Consider the following 20,392-nt stretch of genomic DNA (forward strand, 5'->3'; position numbering starts at 1 on the left):
GATATAAGTGAGAAGGGAGGAATCTTCAGAGAAAGGAATTTCCAGTGATCCTGGAACAAAACAAAATAGCACTGTATGCACTTGGGAGGAGGGGAGGATGCCTAGAAATATATGGAACTTGGATTTCAGGCTGGTTTTGCTTTATTGTCACAAGTTTCTTTTCTTATGTAAACCCTGTATTGCTTGGAGGGAAAAAAAAATCCTACCATTCTTTCTCAGAAAGGAAGAATTTTTAATTTATTTTCTCCTGAATGTTATTCTGTTGCTCTTACCATAGTTAGGTTTCTATCTGTTAAACAGATTGGATCAGCCTAAAGTGAAAGGAACTTATTGTTTTTACTGTGATTGTAACAAAAAAAAACACGAGGAAAAATATTCATAAAAGTATTTCTGTACTGCTGCAAATATTAGAGATATGTCACTGTAGAAGACCAAGCCATATCAATTAGCTCTGAATTGTTAATTGTGCCTTCCTTTAGGAAAATAAATGTCATGTTAGCATTCAAATTAATCTTCTAGTTGTTAGGTTTTTACTTTCAGTGTTAATTGTTCAGTGTATATCAGGTAAATAATTTTCATTTTTCAATATACTTTTTCAGGTACAAGTGTTTGGATTATATTCAGCAGAAGAGTTTCATGAAACATTTGACTGTCCTATTAAAGTAAGTGCTTGTTTAATCTATAGTAATTGTGGTGGTGTTGTCTTTAATAACAGAAAGATCACATGCAATATAAATGAAAGAGAGGAATATCACTTCCTGACAATGTTATTCAAGTAACTAGGAAATAGTTTTCTATCTCAATATAAAAGCTTTTGATCTGGTTAGGTAGGAAGAAAGCCAATCTATGTTTTGTAAGAAGTATTATTGAGTTTTTCAAATACAAAGGAAAGTGAAAGAGAAATTGTCCTGTTTCAGGTGTTACCTGTCTCACCATATTTCTTTGTAGATTTGTGATACAAATTCTGAGGGTTCTGCTAAATGGGAGGTCAATACTTTGCAACCAGTTCATATCCATTAAACCTGCCTCAAAATAAGGCAATGGGCAGTGATACTGATGTGCCCTATCTGAAGGGAAGACTTGAGTTTAACTCTGCTGTAGAAAAGTGTGTCTGTCTGGCTGGTGAAAAAAGGACACCTACTAGGCATATGGGAAAATCCAGTACTTTTTAACAAGAAATATTTCTTGCAGGAGGAAAGGCGATGTGGGCAAATGTTTGCATTTTGCTGCTTGGGGTCTTCCATGTTGCAGCTGCTTTTTGGGGTGTGGGGGAAAGGAATGAGATGGTTAAGTTTTCACACATGCCACATGTGACATGCCAGACTTGCCTCCTAGGGCCTTTACTGCTGGTACAGCTGGATCTCCGCTCTTGACATTGTAACGCATAAGGCAAAGAGACTGTGTAAGGTGCTACACCATGTTGTCCTCTGGCAGGGCTGGGGTATGTGTGCCCTTCAGACAGGCCCCAGACCAGATTTAACTGGGGTAACTTGCTCACAGCAGTCCTGTTCTGATTGGTCCTAATTCTGCAGCTTGCTCTACAAAAAAGTAGCTGTTCAATGCAGCATGATGCTCGGTGTCACCCGTGTCCTGCAGCATATAATATGAAGAATTATCTTCTAAGAAAAACAACCAAGTGTATGAAGCAACTAGGCTTTACTTCAGAGAAAGAACTCAGCTGTAGTACTTGATAATTGACAAAGGGTTATCTAGTTTAAAAAGTGATGTGGTGCTTTATGTAAACTCTTATTTAAGCCACAATCCTCTCTTTCCCTTTTCCCGCACCATCCCCAGATTGTTGCTGTTCATCCTCAATTTGTAAGATCCCACTTCAAGCAGTTTGTAACAGGAGGAAAAAAGGTAAGCATTCATAATGAACTTTGGCTACCTTTAAATAGCCCTTGATATAGCTCAGAAGGCTGTGTATGTGAGTTATAACACCTAGAACAAAGACTTTTGCTTTTTCCTTCTATTTATGCATTGTATTCTAAAACATTGTTAATTAGAAGTGACTTCAGAGGGAAAGTGCAATTTTTATGTTAAAAACATGTCACAACAAGTTGAGATTCAGAGTAGAAATACCATTCTGTCTAGATAGCCTGAAAAAAGAGTAATTTATATGTCCTGGGCCAGATTTTCTCCATTTTAATTTGTTGAAGTGGGAGCAGAAGTTAGACCTTAAAACTGATCATGTTATCTGTGGGTGCTTTCTTGGGATGGGGTTTTGTTTTGTTGTTTGGGGTTTTATTTTAAGGAAATAAACCCAAGTATCTTCATCAGCTCTTGGCCATGGTGAGGGGTTTTGTTGGTTTTTTTTAAATGAACTGAGGGGAGTTCTTGGTATAGTAGAGCTCACCCCATTCCAGGCACTTACATCTCTAGGTAGTCTTCTATTTGGATTCAGTCGATGTTTTAAATGTACATTAAGTGTCTTGTTAGTGTAGGATACAATTCTGACTTCCAGATTGCAGGTGTTTCCATGTCCTACAGGTATCTTATATCACATTGCATATTTTCAGTCAAAATATGAAAAGTTTTATTTGGAACATTTTCTTGAATTCATGGAATTCTATTTGCCTTCTGTTAAGAGTTAAGGATGAACAATCCTCACAGATGCATCAAACCAAATGCCATTGCATTGTTCTTACCAGCACACAAAAACTACAGGCTTCTAGTGCTGAATGCATCTTAAATTTCATTAACAGTTCAGTAAAATGTTTCAAAGCACAGCTGTGCTTTAGTTATTTAAGTGGTGTGTGTGCTTGACAGATTTTTCTGGCTGGTAGAAGTTGGTGTTGTCCTTAAAATAATGCAGTCAGTGTGTGTCTTTGTCAGCCACCAGTTTGTGAAGCTTTTTAGTGCTGATAAAAGGGGCATGGAAGGAGAGGAGTAAGGAATTAATAGAACAGGCTCCGTCAGGTGGTAAAAGATCTTGCATTCACCTGATGCCGAACAGAAAAAAACATCAGGGAGTTAACACATTCTCTTTGGTTATCTTTGATTACTTGACAGGTTGTTTTATATTCTGTCCTCTGGGGAATGGTATACTCATTCTTAATACATTCATGCTTTGCTGAGGAACTTTCCTCCTCAGAAAAACTTTAATTGACATCTTAACATAAGGTATTTAGCATTGAAGCAAATGTCACTTGACGCCTGAAATTTGATTTTATTGGTACAGAAAACCAACAAACAAAGCTTTTAGCCTTGCAGTAGAAGCCTTTCCCCTTCTCTCCTTTCCTCCAAAAGGAGCATATGTACTTCTGTAAAAGCAACCACAAAATGCTTTTTGAAAATTTAGAAAGCTAAATTCCACCTACTAAGAAAGCTACTTTCTTGCTTTTTCTGAACATTTATACCTCTCCTGAACTGTAAAGCCAAAGTGTAGTATGGAGGCAGCAGGCAGCAGGCAGCTGAAGAGTGAGGAGAAGCAGGCTGAAGCATACAGCCTCAGGCTGTGGACCTCGCCACTCTCTCCCTGTGTCTGGGGAATTGTGCCTACTTAAGCAATGTTAAGCAACCAAGGTGAGCTCCTTCAGGGAAGGGGACAGTCCTCCTGTGGCTCCTGAGGTCTGTGCACTTTTAGCCTTGGCATGTATACACTAACTTCATCCCTGATAGCTGGCAGTGGTGGGAAGCGTGTTGCCTGTTGTCCTCATCCACACCAAGGTAAGAGTAACAGTAAGAGTATCTTAATTTTGGAGCAAATGTAAAAGAAAAGCTTTGCTTAAAGCTCTAATAGTATGCTCCTTGCCTGAGCTGCATTAAAAAACATGGTATATAGAATGTAAACTCTTAATTCAAAAGCTGGATCCATTTTTGTTTTTACTTTCTGAGAATGGTGACATAATAATGTATGCAAGCAATTTTAAAGTGGAGTGAGTTTTTTTGTTTGCTTTGCCTTCATTTTTTTAGAAAAATATTCTTCATAACAATATAAAATGTGTAAAAAATACATTTTTCAGTTCAAAGATCCACTCAGGGCATCCTGGAAATATTAAGATATGGAAGTGGGAAAAAGACCCTAGCAACATGCTTCAGGGATGCACATTGCAGGTCCTCAGTTCCCTACACAGGTGGATGTCTGGAACTTGGGTGAATTGCTGTGTAATGCTGGGATTTGCTACGTCTTAGAAGCTCAGCCTGACCTAAAGCTGACTTAAGAGCAGTGCTCCCTAGGGTATCTGGGGTAATTATTGTGTGTTGTAAGCTTAACTCTGCTGTGCATTTGTTTATATGGTTGCTTAACTTTGCTTAAGTAGGCATATAGAGAAGCTTTTCTCTAAAATGTATTATGAACTAATTGAATTGTTTGCATATTAAAGCATTAATTTTTAAAAGAAAAGAACTTCTGTTAAAATTGAGATAATATTTTGGGTTGGTAAAGCTTATTTCACCCATTTTCCTAAGTGAATTTATATTATCTGTGCCTAGAAATAAGGCAGGTACTGTGGAAACTGACACTGTTGCAGTGAGAAGCACTAGGTGCCAAACTAAAAGGAGGTGCTTCCCAGTTCCCCTCCTCATCTCTGCAATTAACCACAGCACCGTTGTGCTTATTTGGCAGATGATGGTAACCCTGAAATAATAATACTGTATATTGTAAATAATAGGGGATTTCTGTCCAGAGCAGACAATAGAGCTTCAAAGCAAGGGAGAAAAGACAAATACTGTGTTATTGCAGGCCATAACCTTCTACCTTTTAAAAAAAGGCTCTAATCTCAAAAAATAACAGGGTAAAAGCCAGCTAAATGAGGGTGGTAAAGCTGAAAACAAGGTTTTCTTGATTTAACTCTTAGAGTGCTGGTCTTCCCCAATACATCAACTAAATAAATGTTTTTGTGAAGTCCAAGTATCCGTTATGTCATGAGGGTTAAACAGACAGAACTAATAAAGAAAGAAGACTGAAGATTATTTCAGATGCAAAGTCAAGGTATCAGCTACTGTGACTTATGTAAAGACAAGGAGAGCAGGACAAGTTGAGATTCCTCTCTCGGCAGAGACATCATCTCTATTAACATCAATAACTAGATACAAAGGTTTTTGTAGGGAAACACTTAGGAGAGTGGGTCCTCTGGAGTGATTGAGTCACCCTGCTGAATGTGTGCTAATGAAGGCGTTTTTTGAGTCTTCTCAACCTAGCATGGTAGTGGGGACCCAGCACAAATTAAGCAAATGTATTCTGAAGTATAGGAGTAGAATATTCTGTATCATAAAGGACTGGGTCTCCTCATTTGCCTAGGACATATATTTTGTATAATAAATATTGATTTTCATGTCCACTCTGAAACATTTTAAGGGCTAGAGAACCAAAATAAAACTGATTTACCCAGTGACTGTCAACAGTGTCATCTCTCTATATCTATCTGTGTCTATAGCTACACAACATATTAATGGGTTTTTATATATGTATTTGTTGGAAATATATATAAAAACCTTTTTAATAATGTCTGTGTTTCTTTTGCTGCAGAAGATACACTATAAGAACTGATCTTCAAATACAGATGTGTCTGATCGTGTTTGTCCCATTTATCCTCCTAGAATTAACATTTAAATATATCAATGCTTGTGTTTAAATATTAGACTCTTTTTTCTTTTATAAAAGCAAAGAGAACTTATTGTTATCTGGGGGAAATTTCTTATTAAATGAAAAACAAACAAAAAAACAACCAAAAAAGAAACTATTTCAATGTCAGAATTTTGGACCCATGGTAACTCTTGCCTGAAATGCAAAACAAGACAATCTAAATTCCTTTCCACTCCAGGTGGAGCAACAACATATACAGAGAAAGCATGGTGATTGCAAACAGTGCAGAAGTGGAAAGAGAAAAGCATTGTTGAGGATCTGTGACTGCTGTTAGGGGTAGTGGAATTTCTATGTTAAAGTCAAGGAATGTCTCAGATCATTTTTTTTAATTGTTGCGTTTTAGTGTCAGCAGATGTACTTTGTGTGGTGAGTATGTAGATGACCTTATCTCTGAACCCTATGATGTGTACTTCATAGTAACTGAAGTACTTTGACAAATTATTAAATTGTCAGGATGCTGTTTGCAGCACAGTCCATTTTTAGAAAGCAGATAGTCAGCTGTTTGGCATTATGTTGGGTAGAAGAGTACCAGACAAGAAAGGCAGATTGCTTTGTAAGCTATAAAATGTCACTCAGTAAATACTCAAAGGTCTGATTTAAGTGAAGAAGGAGTAAATACTGTGGCAATTTCTGTCCATGCTTCGGATAATTTACCATAAGCAGGAAACAAACTGTAGCAGCAGGTAAACCACAATACTACTGGTCTGTTATTGCCTTGCTGCAATGCATAATGCCCAGATGTATCCCATATTATTAAACAGATGAAACTTGGATATGTAGGGTGTCCTGTTTGCTTAATAAGCTTTGCTTACATTTCTTCTTTACGGGTATTTGGGTAGGTGTTTCTTCTTCATCACTAAAACAAAAATTCTCCTTGTGCAGCAATAAATTTGTTTTGTGTAAAGGAAATGGATCATAGTCCTATGTGCATGCAGTCTATAGTTTCGTGTTTTACAAATGTCTGTGTAGAACCCTTTTTTTCATTGCCTGAGGTGGCAACTGAAGAGGATCTAAGTGTATGAAATGTGTCTCTCTGCCTGTAAGACGGCAGGATTTGCTTTTCAAGGTGTTAATTCTGTAGCTTTTTTTGAATAAGCAACAGCTGGAATGTGGCAGTTGAGTTATTAAAAGTGAAGCCTAATAAAAGTCCTGTGGCATTTGTTTGTATTAAACATCTCAAAATGTCTAGCTCCTCTGTCCATGAAGTACAGCAGTAGCTCCTTGTTTCATCTCTCACTGTTGCCATCACATACCTCCTGATACTGCTGTGTGCCTCTGCCTCCTTGCTTGATTTCCCTTGACTGCACTTGCTGCCCTCCTCTCTGTTCACATCCCAGCTCCCTGCACAACATTTTGTGATGAAATCTTGAAAGCTCATCTTCAGCCACAAGCTTGAGGCTTACATTATTCTCTGTCTTGTTTGGGCTCATTCCAGTCCCATCGTCTGTTTCAAATACAAAGTATAATTTTTTATTGTTGCTGTATGTTTTCCTAGGGATGAACTATTAAACAGTAAGTCTTCATGAGGCATGCTGTTCTGTGTTACTCTCTGGTATCTGTTAATCTTGACTGTGCCTGTAAATATTTGTTATATGCTGAAAACAATAAATAGCTGTAGTGATCACTTGTAACCATGGAAATAGCATTTGAGATTTTTGTGGTCTTGCCTGGCTGAGGTGAAAGTGGTGACAGAGGCACCAAAACACAGGACAAATGCCAAAGATAGGCTCATTCTCACACTTAGACAAAGAACAGGACAAGGAAATTACAGGGACTTTTTTCCTAATTTTGATTTTGGGAGATAAAAACTGATCCAACAGTTCTGCAGTAGAGAATGGAAAAGTGGCTCTTCAGTTACAAATTGAAGACTTAAGTCTTTTTTTCTTCACTTTTTCTTCACTAAATCTTCTTCAAATCTTTACACAGAAGTCACTGTGTTGAAACAAAGTAGTGATGCTAGGCATCATTAAAAGTGTGTTTCCTTTGAAATTTCTGTGAGAACAGACAGATTTTATTTCAGTATATTGAAGCTAGTAAGTGGTAGTGAGAATAAATTAAATTGAATTACTTCACCATGTTGATGCTTCCAAAGTTGCAAATCATTCACGTTTTTGTTCAGAGGACTGGGAATTCCTGTACATAGTTTGAGACCAGGATTATACGTAGTTAGTGTTAATGCTAATTGCATGACAAGCTCCATTAAGTCCAAGCATTCATCTATTCTCTTTCCTGAATGCACTCTAAAATAGAATGTTGAGCTCTTTTTGGTGTAGATTAATCTCCTGTTGATAAAATATATGGAGAGATTTAGTCACTAATCCAAAATATGTATTCATGTATTCACTAATCCAACTTTTTTTTAAAACCAAAAAGTGTCCTGCTCCACCTCTTGTCTCATACATTTCAGTGTCTCTTTTTTCTTAATGATCTGGTGGACAATATGCAGTTAAGACTGGCAAAATAATTAGTGAGCTAACAGAAGATTGCAATGTGCTGTGAAACAGTGTGGGTGGGGACCTTGATGCTAAAGGTTATTTTATTTTAGCTGTATTATCAAATTGCAGTGCATGCAAGAAACACTGAAAGAGTGTTCTAAGCACAACTATATTGTTTGTAACAAAAGACTAGAAAGTTTTATGAGAGCAAATGAAAAACAGGGAATACAAACTATTGCAGAGAAGCCAAGAAATTGGAATTTTGGCTGCTGTTGAAATGTAAGTACTGTGAATGCTGACTACCATAATTTAGGATTTATGCAAATAAAGTCTTAAAATATTTTTCTCCTACCAAAATAGAGGGAGGTGGTAGGAAGAGCCCCTCCAGAAACCATGGATTTCTTCTTACAAGTCTTTTGAAGTTTTAAATTACCTTCTAGTATGATCAACATTTCAATGTGGAGACAGAAAGGAAGGTTAAGAAAGAAATTAGGCTCTTCATTTTGAGAGAGATGCTTTCAGTAGGCAGCAGTTCCAAAATGCATAGGAAAATTCTGGGTTCACAAATTCACTTTCCAGGTGCCATTGCTCTAAGAAATAATAAATAAATCACAGTGTCTATATCAACAGCACACAGATAATTGCACTGAAGAAAATTTAGTTAAGCATGTTTTGAGATTGCATTTTTTTTAAAGCCACAGTGTGAAGAGCCCTTTGGCCTTAGTGTTTGACCTATTTCAGTTGCTGATCTGAAGATGGGAATGATAGGGTGTTTCAGTGATTCAATTTCCATCCTTATTATAGCTGATACCAGCCTGTTGTCTTATACTGCCTTGATCTAAAAGCTTGTATTCTTAGGGTTGAGCATAGATGGAAGCAGGATTTTTCAAATTACCTTCTCTCTTCAGAAGAACTTTCTCAGATCACTTACTTTTCCTTGCAATTTGTTATTCAGAGTCACGAAGAAGCATGATGTTCCCAAACCATGAATAACAAAAAAGATGCAAAGTGTCATACCAGGTTTGCTCTGGATTTTGAGTATAATAAATTAATTTAAATCACAATTCAGTCACAAGCAGAAAAAATTCCAAGTACAATTAATATAATTGACATCAGCTAGGTTTCACATCATCCACATCAGCTTTTGGATCTTTGTCCAGTAAGTCTCAATGCAAATACCACGTATTTTGCTGCTGTCTTTATTGCATGGTATAAGCATCCAAGCAGCAGTCCTTCTTCTTCTCCTTAGGAAAAAAAGTAATTTTCAAGTCTGGATCAGCACAGCACCTTTTTTTTTTATGGCATCTTTAGCATCTGAGTGGAGATCATTCATTTGGGCTGAGGGCTGGTCCTATGCTTAACATCTACCTACCAGTCTTCCAATGGAAATCCCTCCATATAGCACTGGATTGTGGGTGTGGATGTAACGCTGCTTTCAGTGGCTTGCCCTGGTAGCTGTAAAATAACGTGTTCTGTGAGAGTTACTCAGTAACCTTTTCATATGTGGGAAAAAAAACTATACTGTCTGAAAGTTGGGCCTTCATGTGACCTATGTGAAGGACACAAAATCACTTTGCTTGAATTAAAAGTTTGATGTCTGCAGTGCAATTCACACAAAAATTTCTCAATAGACTACCCTACCTATGCTTGCTTTAAACTCTTGGAGAAAATACTTGTCTTCTGGTGCCATCTGGTGGCTTTAGGAGACAGGCAGTCTGATAATTGCCATTAAAATCTTGTATTTTGTTTAAAGATCTTATTTTAAACAACTAATATCTTAACACTTTATGTATTTATCCAAATACAAGTGGCGGGAAACCATATATAAAAAGTGCATACAGCTGGATCTCAGATAGGAAATATTAGCAAGAAGAGTACTCCATTTGAGTTTAAGCATGGTAGAAATCCTTGCAGGCAGCTAATTCACACCTTCCAGTGTGAGGTGTGAGCTCGGGAGCTTGGGTTCAGGTTGTGCATATCTTTGTATGTGGGTGTACTCATGCACAAGTTAGCAGGACTATGATCTCAGTAGATGCTTCAGCTTCATACTTGGGTATCCCTCCAAGTGCTGCACTTTGCTTCTCTCACAGTGATTCCTTGTAATCCTATTAAATAACTTAATGAGACATACAAAATCAGAGTGTTCTGATTTGGAAGGGACCCACAAGGATCATCGAGTTCAACTCTTGAGCGAATGTCCCCTAACTGGATCCAGCCTGCAGCCATCACATTGTTAGCACCATGCTTCAACTAATCGATACAGGCTGTCTTTCTGTGCGGACTTTCTGCATGTAGTTGGGTTTTTCTTTGCTGCTGAATAGCATCCCATAACATCTCTTATGCTTTTAGATATTCTAAAATACCTTCCTTAGAACCTGAGATTACCAGCACACTAGTTTTTACAGTCAGCAGCACTTGTGGTATAGTGCAGTTTGCACATGTGGGACTAAACCACAGTATCTCTAGACCCCTGTGGAACACTGTGTAGTTCCACATGGAGGCAAGCAAAAGGTCACAGGCTTGGGGATCTTCTAATTTTCTTTGACTGCTTATTTTTTTGGAGGCAAGGAGCCTATAACGAGATTGATGAATGTCAAGATCAGTGAGGTGACCTGGTTTCTTTAACAATTTTCTGAACTGTTGTCACTAGTGCTGTAGACTTAGGTTTGGAAATACCCTAATTTCTTTATCTTTAAAAGGTAAATAATTATTCTTACTGTTCTTTGCAGAAACTTGATGAAAGGCCTTCTGATTAATATTTTTAAAATTTAACAGGAATTCTGTAATATACAAGATGTTTGATGTAAATATAGCATAGCAAAATTTTTGATGTTTTTTGCTTTTGTTTTGTGATAGGTGTGTATTTTTCATTTCTCCTAAATCCAAACAGAGTAAGGGATAATGTAGAAAAAATAACTTCAATGTCTGCATACAGTACTGTGTCAAATATTTATTGTTGCACTTCTTCATAGTTGCTGTTATATGAAAGAGGTTGGATGAATAGATGGAAGCCTTCAGTTTTACATGAAGGGGAAGGAAATATAAGAAATATAAAATGGAGAGGGCACTTAATTGCTTGGGCTAATAATATGGTAAGTATTTTTCACTTTCATTACATGTACAAAAAAAATCTCTGTGTTGCACTGATTATTGACATTTTTCAATGCTAATTGCCAGAATATTCAGGTGAAAAGCTGTGAATTTGTAGAATTGAGTATAGAAGGCATTGAAGAATAGTGGTTTATATGTTATTTCTTTCTGGAAATTTCATCTGTTGTTTTCTGCTCATTAGTCAGGGTTCTCCAATATGATTGCCACTTCTGAAGAAATTAGGAAAGTAGCTCTACATACCACTGTGATGGTCACTAATGTACACTGTTATTAATTAGAATTTTGATTAGTGCAATTTATTGAAGCAAACTGAGGAAGGAATGCCTATGTAATTCCTCTTTATATAAATAATAGAACATCTCCACTCTCTTCCACCCACCCAAAAAAAATAAACTGTCTGGATTTTGTCATTTGTACTGAAATGACATTGTCATATGCACTTTCACTATTGCAGATTATAAAAAAATACAGTAATAATTTCTCATTTTGTTAGGCCGCTAGAAGAAAGTTAGACTTAGAAAAAATAGGCCTCTTTTGTTCTAAGTGTAATTTTAAAGGAAACCATTGCATTCATTCTAAGTGTTACATTTCACCTATCACTGTATGTTTAATTGATGGGTCAAGCTCTATGTTTTGCAGCTCAGCAGTGAGGGATATGTTTTTAATGTGTATAATGTCTAAATTCCAAAGTATTTTTTTAAATGTGTTAAAAGTACTTCTGAAACACTAGCTTTATTTTTCTATTGTTTTTCCATCCTAAACAGAGGCATTTATTAAAATATTTTAAACCATTTTTCTTTTTTATATTTCAAAACCAGTTTGATATGAAATTGGTAAAGGCGGACCTTTGTCTATTTGCTTCCCTTTAATAACTCTGTTAGAATGGAAGCTTCACTGAGGGCTTGACTGACATAACATTAGATTATTTGAAGATTTTGTTCTTTTCAGATCCATATAATTAAATACATATTCTAGGTATCTGCTGGAATGGATAGGACAAGAGCTATCCCTAGAGATGATGTGCCACAACAGAACACAGAGTACTAATAAAACATTGAGAGCCATCTGTCAGAGACAAAAAGCCATGATCAGGGCCTATATTTCAAAGAAAAATGAAATGACATTTGCCCTCTGAAAGATTAATATATTTGGTTATTGTCATTTCTCTTCCCCTTTAATTTTTTAAACTCCTTTCTTTAGCAAGGTTTTGTGTTACATTTCTTTTTTCCCAAATCAGAGAAAATGTTTATAGCCTTGCTTCTTACTGTGTGTGCATGTCTACCTAGTTTTTTATTTAGATAAGGTCTAATTCTGCTTTTCCGATGCATAGGTAACCCAAGTTTTCTGCTTTTCCTTGCCTCTTCTCCTTCCTCCATAGCTAATAGTGCAAGTTTTACAAACTGAGACATCTAAGGGATAAATCCTTAGAGGCATTTGGCTGCTGGACTTCCATTTGGACAGGTTTTAGCTCATTCATGATGGGAAGTTGACTGTGGAAGGCCTTTCAATTCATGATGCAAATGGCACACCTCTAAGAGGAGAAGCCACTACTCAGGCATTCTCACACCATTCAAGGAGTCACACACACACTATCCCACACTATCCCACACTTTAACTTCAAGGACTGGAGTCCTTTTTCAGTGGGCAGCTCCAAAGAGCCAAAGGGACCCTTTTGATTCCTTGCTCACTTCTTGTGCACCTGCTCGCAGGCAGAGCATGGGAAATTACATAGCAACAACTAAAATATCAGTGAGCCATCAACATTATTCTTACAGTAAATCCATAATTCAGCACTGTACCAGCTACTAAAAAGAAAATTAATAATTAATTAGCAGCCAAAAACAACAGGTGTAAGTTCAGAGTTTACCACCTAAGACTTCAAAAGAATCCAGCTACTTATGCTAAGCAAGTAAACCTAAGCAAGCAACATACTATAGCACACGATATTATAACTCTAAGTAGCTTACTCCTATGTAAAACTTACTATATTAAACAACTGTCTCTCAACACTTATAACCAAAGAAGATCCTACACTGTTAGTTTGAAAGCTACTTCAAACAAGAGCTGGTCTATCCCATATAAGATTTGCTGCCATGTAGAAAAACAGAAGGTGTGGTATGGGTCACTAAAAATCATCCTTGGAGACAAAGTGGTGAGATTTATAAAAAGCAACTTTATTAAAATGCAATTCAAGCAAGATTAAAAATTGTATCAGATGAGCTCAGAAAACACAAAGGATAATATTGTTTATGTTACTTAGACATCTGCGTTCTGTACATTGCAGATGTTTTGGTAAGTTGTTGTTTGTTTGTGTTTGTTTGTTTGTTTGTTTTTGAAACCTTGATGTCTGCTAGCTGATGAGTTGCTAGTGGAAGTGTGTTCCATGCTCACAGTTACTCAGTGACAAAGATCACTGAAAAAAAATCCCACACCCACCCTCATACCACTTACCTTGTGGTTAAAAAAGAGGCAAAACCTGGCTTAGACCATAACCCCCCTGGCTTAGACCATGACTTTTACAGCTGAGGACATAGAAACTCACAATGGGGGGGGACAGAAATAGGCAGGGGAATCTTTTAAATCAGTTTTGCCACTAGGAAAATCCTAACATGGCATGGCATCATGGTTGCTGACCTTTCAAGGTCTTTTCCATCCCCCTTTTCTGTGATTTGAAGACTCACTCTCTAAGACCTACCAAAACATTTTATTTTTGAGACTTATGTTTTAAATTATGAAGAACAAGTCATTACTTATTTTGAAATTAACCTCCATTTGCTATTGGAAAGGTTATAGCTTACCTTGTCTAAATGATACAGAAAAATCTAATTATTGGTTCTTTTTTTCCTCTGTCTCTTGAATGACTTTAATCTTCCTGGGTTTTAATTTCTTGTTCTATTAGTGTAAGAGATTTCCTGAAGAGGGAATAAAAAATCACAAAAAGTAAAAAAAAATTAAAAACCCAAACATTGTTTAAATATGCTCACTTTCCTGTTTTCATAAGAGTTGAAATGCATATCTTGAGACTGAATTAGTTTATCTTAATGTGCTGTTGCTTTTCTTTTTCCACGGTGGAAATTTCTGTGTCTCTGCAGGGACTGTTGTGAAAAGGCTGGGATTCATTTGATTTCTCCAGGAGTAGCACCAACCTAATAAACCGAACTGGTTCATGACTGGAATTGCTAGTCTGTCACTCATTCACTTATTATGTCTTTTTATTTGACATGTGAATTTAAAACATCTAAATTACTCTGATCCCTTTACTTCTTTTGTCACTTCCTGGGTTAGATGGGGTTTTGTATCAACAGTTTTTTCTGGTGGCACACTCAGCCCTGCTCTGAAATTTATGCCATAAACTGCTCTGGCTGCCTTAGCGTGCAAAATGGTGAGTAGGAGTTTGTCACACTGAATAAAGTTCTCTTGATTTTAAACTTTCAGGGTGTGAAGATACTTGACATGATCTCCAAGCAAAGAATTACCAACGTGCCTCGAGATGACATAAGCCTTCGCCCAGATATGTATCCCTGCAGCCTTTGCTGGAAGGATAATTTAACGCTGATTATTGGCTGGGGAAATTCAGTAAAGGTGCAATTACCTGTCTTTGTAATAAATGCTTGCTGTTATAACAGACAAACAGAGGATTGTTTCTGAAAAGTAAAGACAATCGAAAAAAAATAGAATTTGGTTTGACCAGTGTTCAGAACTCTTGCTGCCTTAGAAATGTCATTGGACTCACCCTCACTAGGAGGAGGAGTGATAGGCACCCAGCAGTCAGACAGATCTCAGTGTGAGGGCATGCAGTGAATGTATTCCTCAGGGACATTTCACTCCTTGGAGAGATTTTGTCTTTGGAAAGCTTTCAGTGTGCTGTTGAATTCATTTCTTTGGAGTAGCATTAAGGAAGAACAACTAACCATGAGGTATTTTTGTGAGGGGATTGGTTTGGGGGCTGAGGAGGTTGCAGCTGCTAAAACAGCCACATGATTTTGGTCAACCATGGGGGGAAAAAAAGGGTGGGTGGCAGGACAGGCTGCTTAGGGTTTTGTTATCTTTCAACAGGAAACTGGCATTTCAAACTTGTGTGGTGCAGACTGATTATCATTTGCTCAGACCAGCATATGACATGAGTTTGTTACGAGCCTGTTAGCTTTTTCTAATAACAGACTGCTGCATCACCGCACAGTGGGAAATTAAAAGTGCCTGATAGGAATAGATGGAAAGGGAGGATGGAGTGAGGTAGGTGACATGTAAAAAGCTTTTGGAGCGTTAAGCTTAGAGTTTTATAAATGAGGAGGTTTGTCCTAAGTTTGTCATCTGTCTTCCCCCTTCTGTTTGCCTTCTAAATGCTTCACAACATTTGGTTATTTGCATTTCTTTGTATATACATACTCCCCTCTTGTAACTGGGAGGAGCAATAGCAAACTTAGTGAATAGGAATCAGGTACCTTGAAAGGTAGTGAGACACAAAGTGTGAGAAGACACCAAAACCAAACTCATAAATAAATGCCTCTGTGAAGAAACCACAGTGGGCATGTATTTTCATATTTCTTTTATGTGGTCCTATGTGGTCCTCTTCTCTTCCAGTGTATTTATAAGGCTGTGAACTACAGCCACTACTTTTCTGTGTGGTTTTCTTTACTGATGCATCATTACTGTTTCACAGCTTGTGTTTTTCAAAATAAAGAAATCCATATTGGAGAATTCCCGGAAATTGCTTTTATTATTGAGGCAAAGGTAGTGTCATTTTAGGAATTACAGCTTCCTTATTGTAACAATTCAAATCTCTTGTTTCCTAGATTTGCTCAGTAAAAGAACGGCATGCCAGTGAAATGCGTGACCTTCCGAACCGCTACGTGGAAATAGGTATGGTTGTATGAATTCACTCCTTCCCAAAAAGCTTTAGAAGTCTTCTACATGCTAGCCAGAACAAAACTGTTAGGCTTTGGAGGCAACATGTATTTGTAACGTAAATGTCTCCTCAGTTTTAGTTGCTGAGGTTGTCATAATGCCCTCTTGCCTAGGTGTGAGGGTTTTTTCTAGAGAACCTTAAGTTCTGTGATGATGTAAAATCAAACATACTTGTGTGAACAGTGGATAGCTTAACTTTCCCTTCATACAGATTCCTTTAGAGAACTTGAGTTTTCATCTTGCCTGAATGATTGATGGTCACTGTAGCAGTAAAGAGAAAATAGATACTACTTTATTTGATTATATGTTGTTTGAGTACACTATTCATAACATTTTTCTCTTTTTTTTCCCCCCATAAAAATCTCTGGTGTAGTGCTAGGAAATTGATTTTAATTTATTTTTGTTTCCTTTCTTGGCTTTTGAATTTCATATTTTCATTTGCTTTCTTATTTTTCTAGCTAATCTGATGTGAATAAATTTTTATTATTGCTGATTATTGGAAAAGTTCTTGACTTTTCCAATAATTTGAATTCCAAAGTGGAATTCAAAGAAAATTTGGAAGGGAAGTGGGGATGTAAACAAAAAGACACAAGTGTCCCCAGAAGTGTCTGCTGGGGAAAAGATGTATCTAGGAACAGATAGTGCTGGCCCTCTGAAGATAAACAGGCCCTCTGACTCTGCAGATCAGAGTGGGAAACAGTTTGTAGGCGTTGATGCTCCCTTGACTGTAGTAACATGAGATTGTAAATAGGATGTTCAAGCAAGATCCTGAATCATGTCAGTTTGGAATGGTGTATGGCATATGTGTGTGTATGCTCTGTTTTCTGATTTCAGGAAGGGACTGTTCTAAAAAAGCTTTTGAAAATCATCTAGGAGACTTGTTAAGCTCTGCAGGGAATCTGAATACTGAGAGATTGGTGGTGTGCCTGAGAATTAACTGAGACCTGAAAGCTATTTGATGTTTAGGATTACATAGTGCAAACAGACTATTTAACTGCAGAATTCTAGGATATTCACAATAATTTTAACAAGGAAACGTTTGGTCATGAGTTTTAGCCTCAGATCTTGTATATAATATTTTCTGTATCTGTAAGTAGCTTTTAGAAAATAACTAAATTAGTTTGGTCACATACTGAGGTATGTGGTAATAGAGGTAACTTCTATTTCATCTGTAATGTGCTTATATGGATGGTGCTAGTTTTAGGTGACTGTCTATTGGAACTTGATTAAAAAGCATAAAAAGCTGTCATTGGGCTATTTAGGTGCAGACATGAAGGATAAAGACTTTTTCATCTTAAAATTTCTGGCCTGTGGTTTTCTCTGTAGTATAGAGGACTGGTATTTGATCTCACTTAACCTGTTAATGATGTGCTTGAGATTTTATTTTCTGGTTTCAAGTCAAAGCACTGAAATTGCTTTGATAAATGCCGTCCACGTCACTCTAGAACCTGGGAGGATTGGGACGGAAAAGAGAGAGACATTGTTTGTTCAAGTCTCAGTATAAATTAATAGTCTTTCATAGAGTCACACTGAAAGCCTTCTTGACTGCAGTATGTCATGCCATAACATCCATTTCAATTTTACTTCATCATTACTTTTCAAAGGTATAGCCAGAAAATCTGATCTTATATCAGACCTGCAAACAGTATAGGTTTTTTTGCAAGACCATTAATATCCAAAGTGAATGTATAAATTTATATGCTTGCATAAAGTAAAGAATTTATACAAAACAAGAATATAACCCTTCAATGCAAGAACAATTGAGTATCCTTCAAATATTTTGACTCATAAGATCTTGTCAACAGACTTAGAAAAAGCAAAACCTGTAACACAGTATTACTTTTGTCATGTTTAGTGGTGTGGTGTTTTTTGAATTTTTTTTCTCCCTGCTTTTACAATTTTTCACCTGGAAAGAAAACCAGAAGTGGAACAGGAAACTTCATAGTTGCTTCTTTGGTCATCAGGGTAATACATACGGAGTCTATGATAAAACAGTGTCCTGTCACATGTCAACAGTTTCAGGTTTATGCTGTTTTAAAGCCGTTCTGAGGGCCCCTAGTTCTATAGTGGTATCATAGAAAACTGTGATGGCTTTAGTAGATAATAAGTGTTCCTTCAGTTCTTTGCAGTCCGGTGAACAAGGAAACAGTATTTCCTGCATTGCAATTTAGGTGCATAGGATCCTGTTTAACAAAGTACTTCCTCATCTTCTGCTTGTCTCAAGAATTAGCTATACTTACTCTAAGGTGGTAAATAATTTCACTATCTGCTGTGATGCTGAACCCCACAATGTGTGAAAGTTACACCGCTGAACTGTTCTGCATGTTTTATCTTAAAGAAGATAATGCTGTGATTATCTGTAGGAAAAAATAGATGAATTATACAAGTCTCATGCACTGAGATTCATGTGGCATTGCTAATTCAATTTACATCTTTCGGTATATTAGTGGTGCTTTTCTTCAGTAATCTTACTATTGTTTTTGCTACAGTTCATTACCTCTGAGAGTCCTCATTCAGTGTCAAAGATAAACTCCAAGTGAGTGTTTCTATTTAGGTTTAAACATATGTTAGCTGAGCAGATCCTATCAGTTTAGCTCTGTCAGCAACTGCTGTGAAGTAGTGTATTGATTAGAAGGTATTGGTATTGAATTACAGGCTTAACGTGGACTAAATGCCATTGTGATCCTTCTTAAAGAGTGCTTGACCTCTGTGCTCACTCCTGAAGCGTGTACAAAAGCTGTAATGCTGCACAGCTTCTGCTCTGAACAGGGAACCCTTCCTCAACTGGAGCCCAAGAGAAGGCTCGTTGCTAAATAACTAATTAGACTTTCCAGTTGATATAATACCTTTTCAAAGGAAAATAGGAAATTTAGTCTTCCTTGGCCTTGGCAGGATTTTATATACTTTTATGGAGAAGTACTTTATCTCTGCCTCAGTTACTCGGGTTGTTAATGATAGCATAAAATAGAGATAAACACCAGAATTATGTAAAAGACTTCAAGTTGATTATAGAATTTCTGTTCAATTTACTTTTGTCCAGATTTTGTCTGAGGAATCTCAGCTCAATTACAGGTACAAGCCAGGCAGCAATGTCTCTTGAATACCTGTCTCCCTTTGCACTCTAGCGAATTTCCCACAAAGCAGTTTTCTGTTTTAAAAATTACATGTTTCAAGGCTATGCTTGTAACAACATATCTGTATGTTTTACAAGAGAGTAGCTTCACACCTGCATGGCAACTTAGCATCATGCATTGAGATTGCACATTTCAATCTGAATACATGGGAATATTTATTTTCTTGTTTGTAAAGCGAGATTAATGGGATCTAATGTGCCGACATATTTCTCTTTATGTAGACGGAATGTAAGGCTTAATTGATGAATGTGATGATCAGGAAATTTACTTCATAAGGTGATTTATGCAAACATTTCATTTAAGCAAGTCTGCTATACTCTGAGAAGCCAAAAAAAAGAAGAAAAAACCCAAACCTAGTTATATAGTTGATTCTACTTAGACTTTTGTTCATCTGTTTTGCCACAAGCCAAACTTATAATTTATAAATTTCTTCATAAAATGAGTCAAAATTCTTCAAGATTTTGACTTCTTTGTCATCAAACCTCAGAATTTCGAAGCCCCAAAATTCTTCAAGACTGAATATTTTTCTTGTTCGTTAACAAAGTGTTCTTGGTTCAGTGGAAATAAAGAGTTTTTCAGAAAATCGGCTTTGTAGCTTAAGTGATATTTAAGTGAGGCCTTTTCTTGTCCTCTAGTTGGAACTGAACTCGCATACTGTTGGGGGAAAAAAAGTTATATTTTACGTCAAGTGCAACTCCATGCACAAGATAATAGCTAATCAAATCGTGCCATTTTGTATTCTGTTTTGGTTTGCATAATTACCTAGCTCACTAAAAACATCTGCAGAATTTGTATTCATTGTTATAGGTCACAATGCACCATACCCTTAAGAGTTCTCAAGATGGTATCCCCACCACCAGTGCTTCTAGGTGGAATCAGAGGTAAAACACTCTGACTATAACCAAAGTTTTACTCTTCAAAATCTGCTGTGGTAAAGCAGGGGCTACTTTTAGAGGTTTGACTAAACAATATTGGCTCCTTTTAGTTTCAGTGTCACGTACGCGTGGGTCTTTAAATCCCAGAGAAAGTGGCTATGCAGTTTAGGTAAATATTATAGCATATATAGTTTCATTTCTGTATTTTAGTGTATTTCATACATTTCATTTAATGAGCAGCAAAAAAGATTTACAGGTTTCTTCATTTGGCTTCCAGGTAATTTATTTGACATCTGTACATAGATGCTGAACATGGAGTAAATCCACTGTCAGCCTGTCTTCTAT

General features: G+C 36.8%; 1 protein-coding gene across 3 annotated transcripts in view; it reads left to right on the forward strand.

Moving 5' to 3' along the window:
• Positions 1-20,392, forward strand: part of VPS41 (VPS41 subunit of HOPS complex) — a 107,135-nt gene that overhangs the window by 47,704 nt on the left and 39,039 nt on the right. For all 3 annotated transcript variants that reach the window (XM_063158417.1, XM_063158410.1, XM_063158426.1), the window contains 5 exons: positions 600-662; positions 1,795-1,860; positions 10,995-11,114; positions 14,569-14,715; positions 15,927-15,993. In XM_063158417.1, the coding sequence (XP_063014487.1) occupies positions 600-662; positions 1,795-1,860; positions 10,995-11,114; positions 14,569-14,715; positions 15,927-15,993 (463 nt within the window). The remainder of the gene's footprint in view (positions 1-599; positions 663-1,794; positions 1,861-10,994; positions 11,115-14,568; positions 14,716-15,926; positions 15,994-20,392) is intronic.

The sequence above is a fragment of the Melospiza melodia genome, chromosome 1, assembly GCF_035770615.1.
Source record: "Melospiza melodia melodia isolate bMelMel2 chromosome 1, bMelMel2.pri, whole genome shotgun sequence".
NCBI lineage: Eukaryota > Metazoa > Chordata > Aves > Passeriformes > Passerellidae > Melospiza > Melospiza melodia.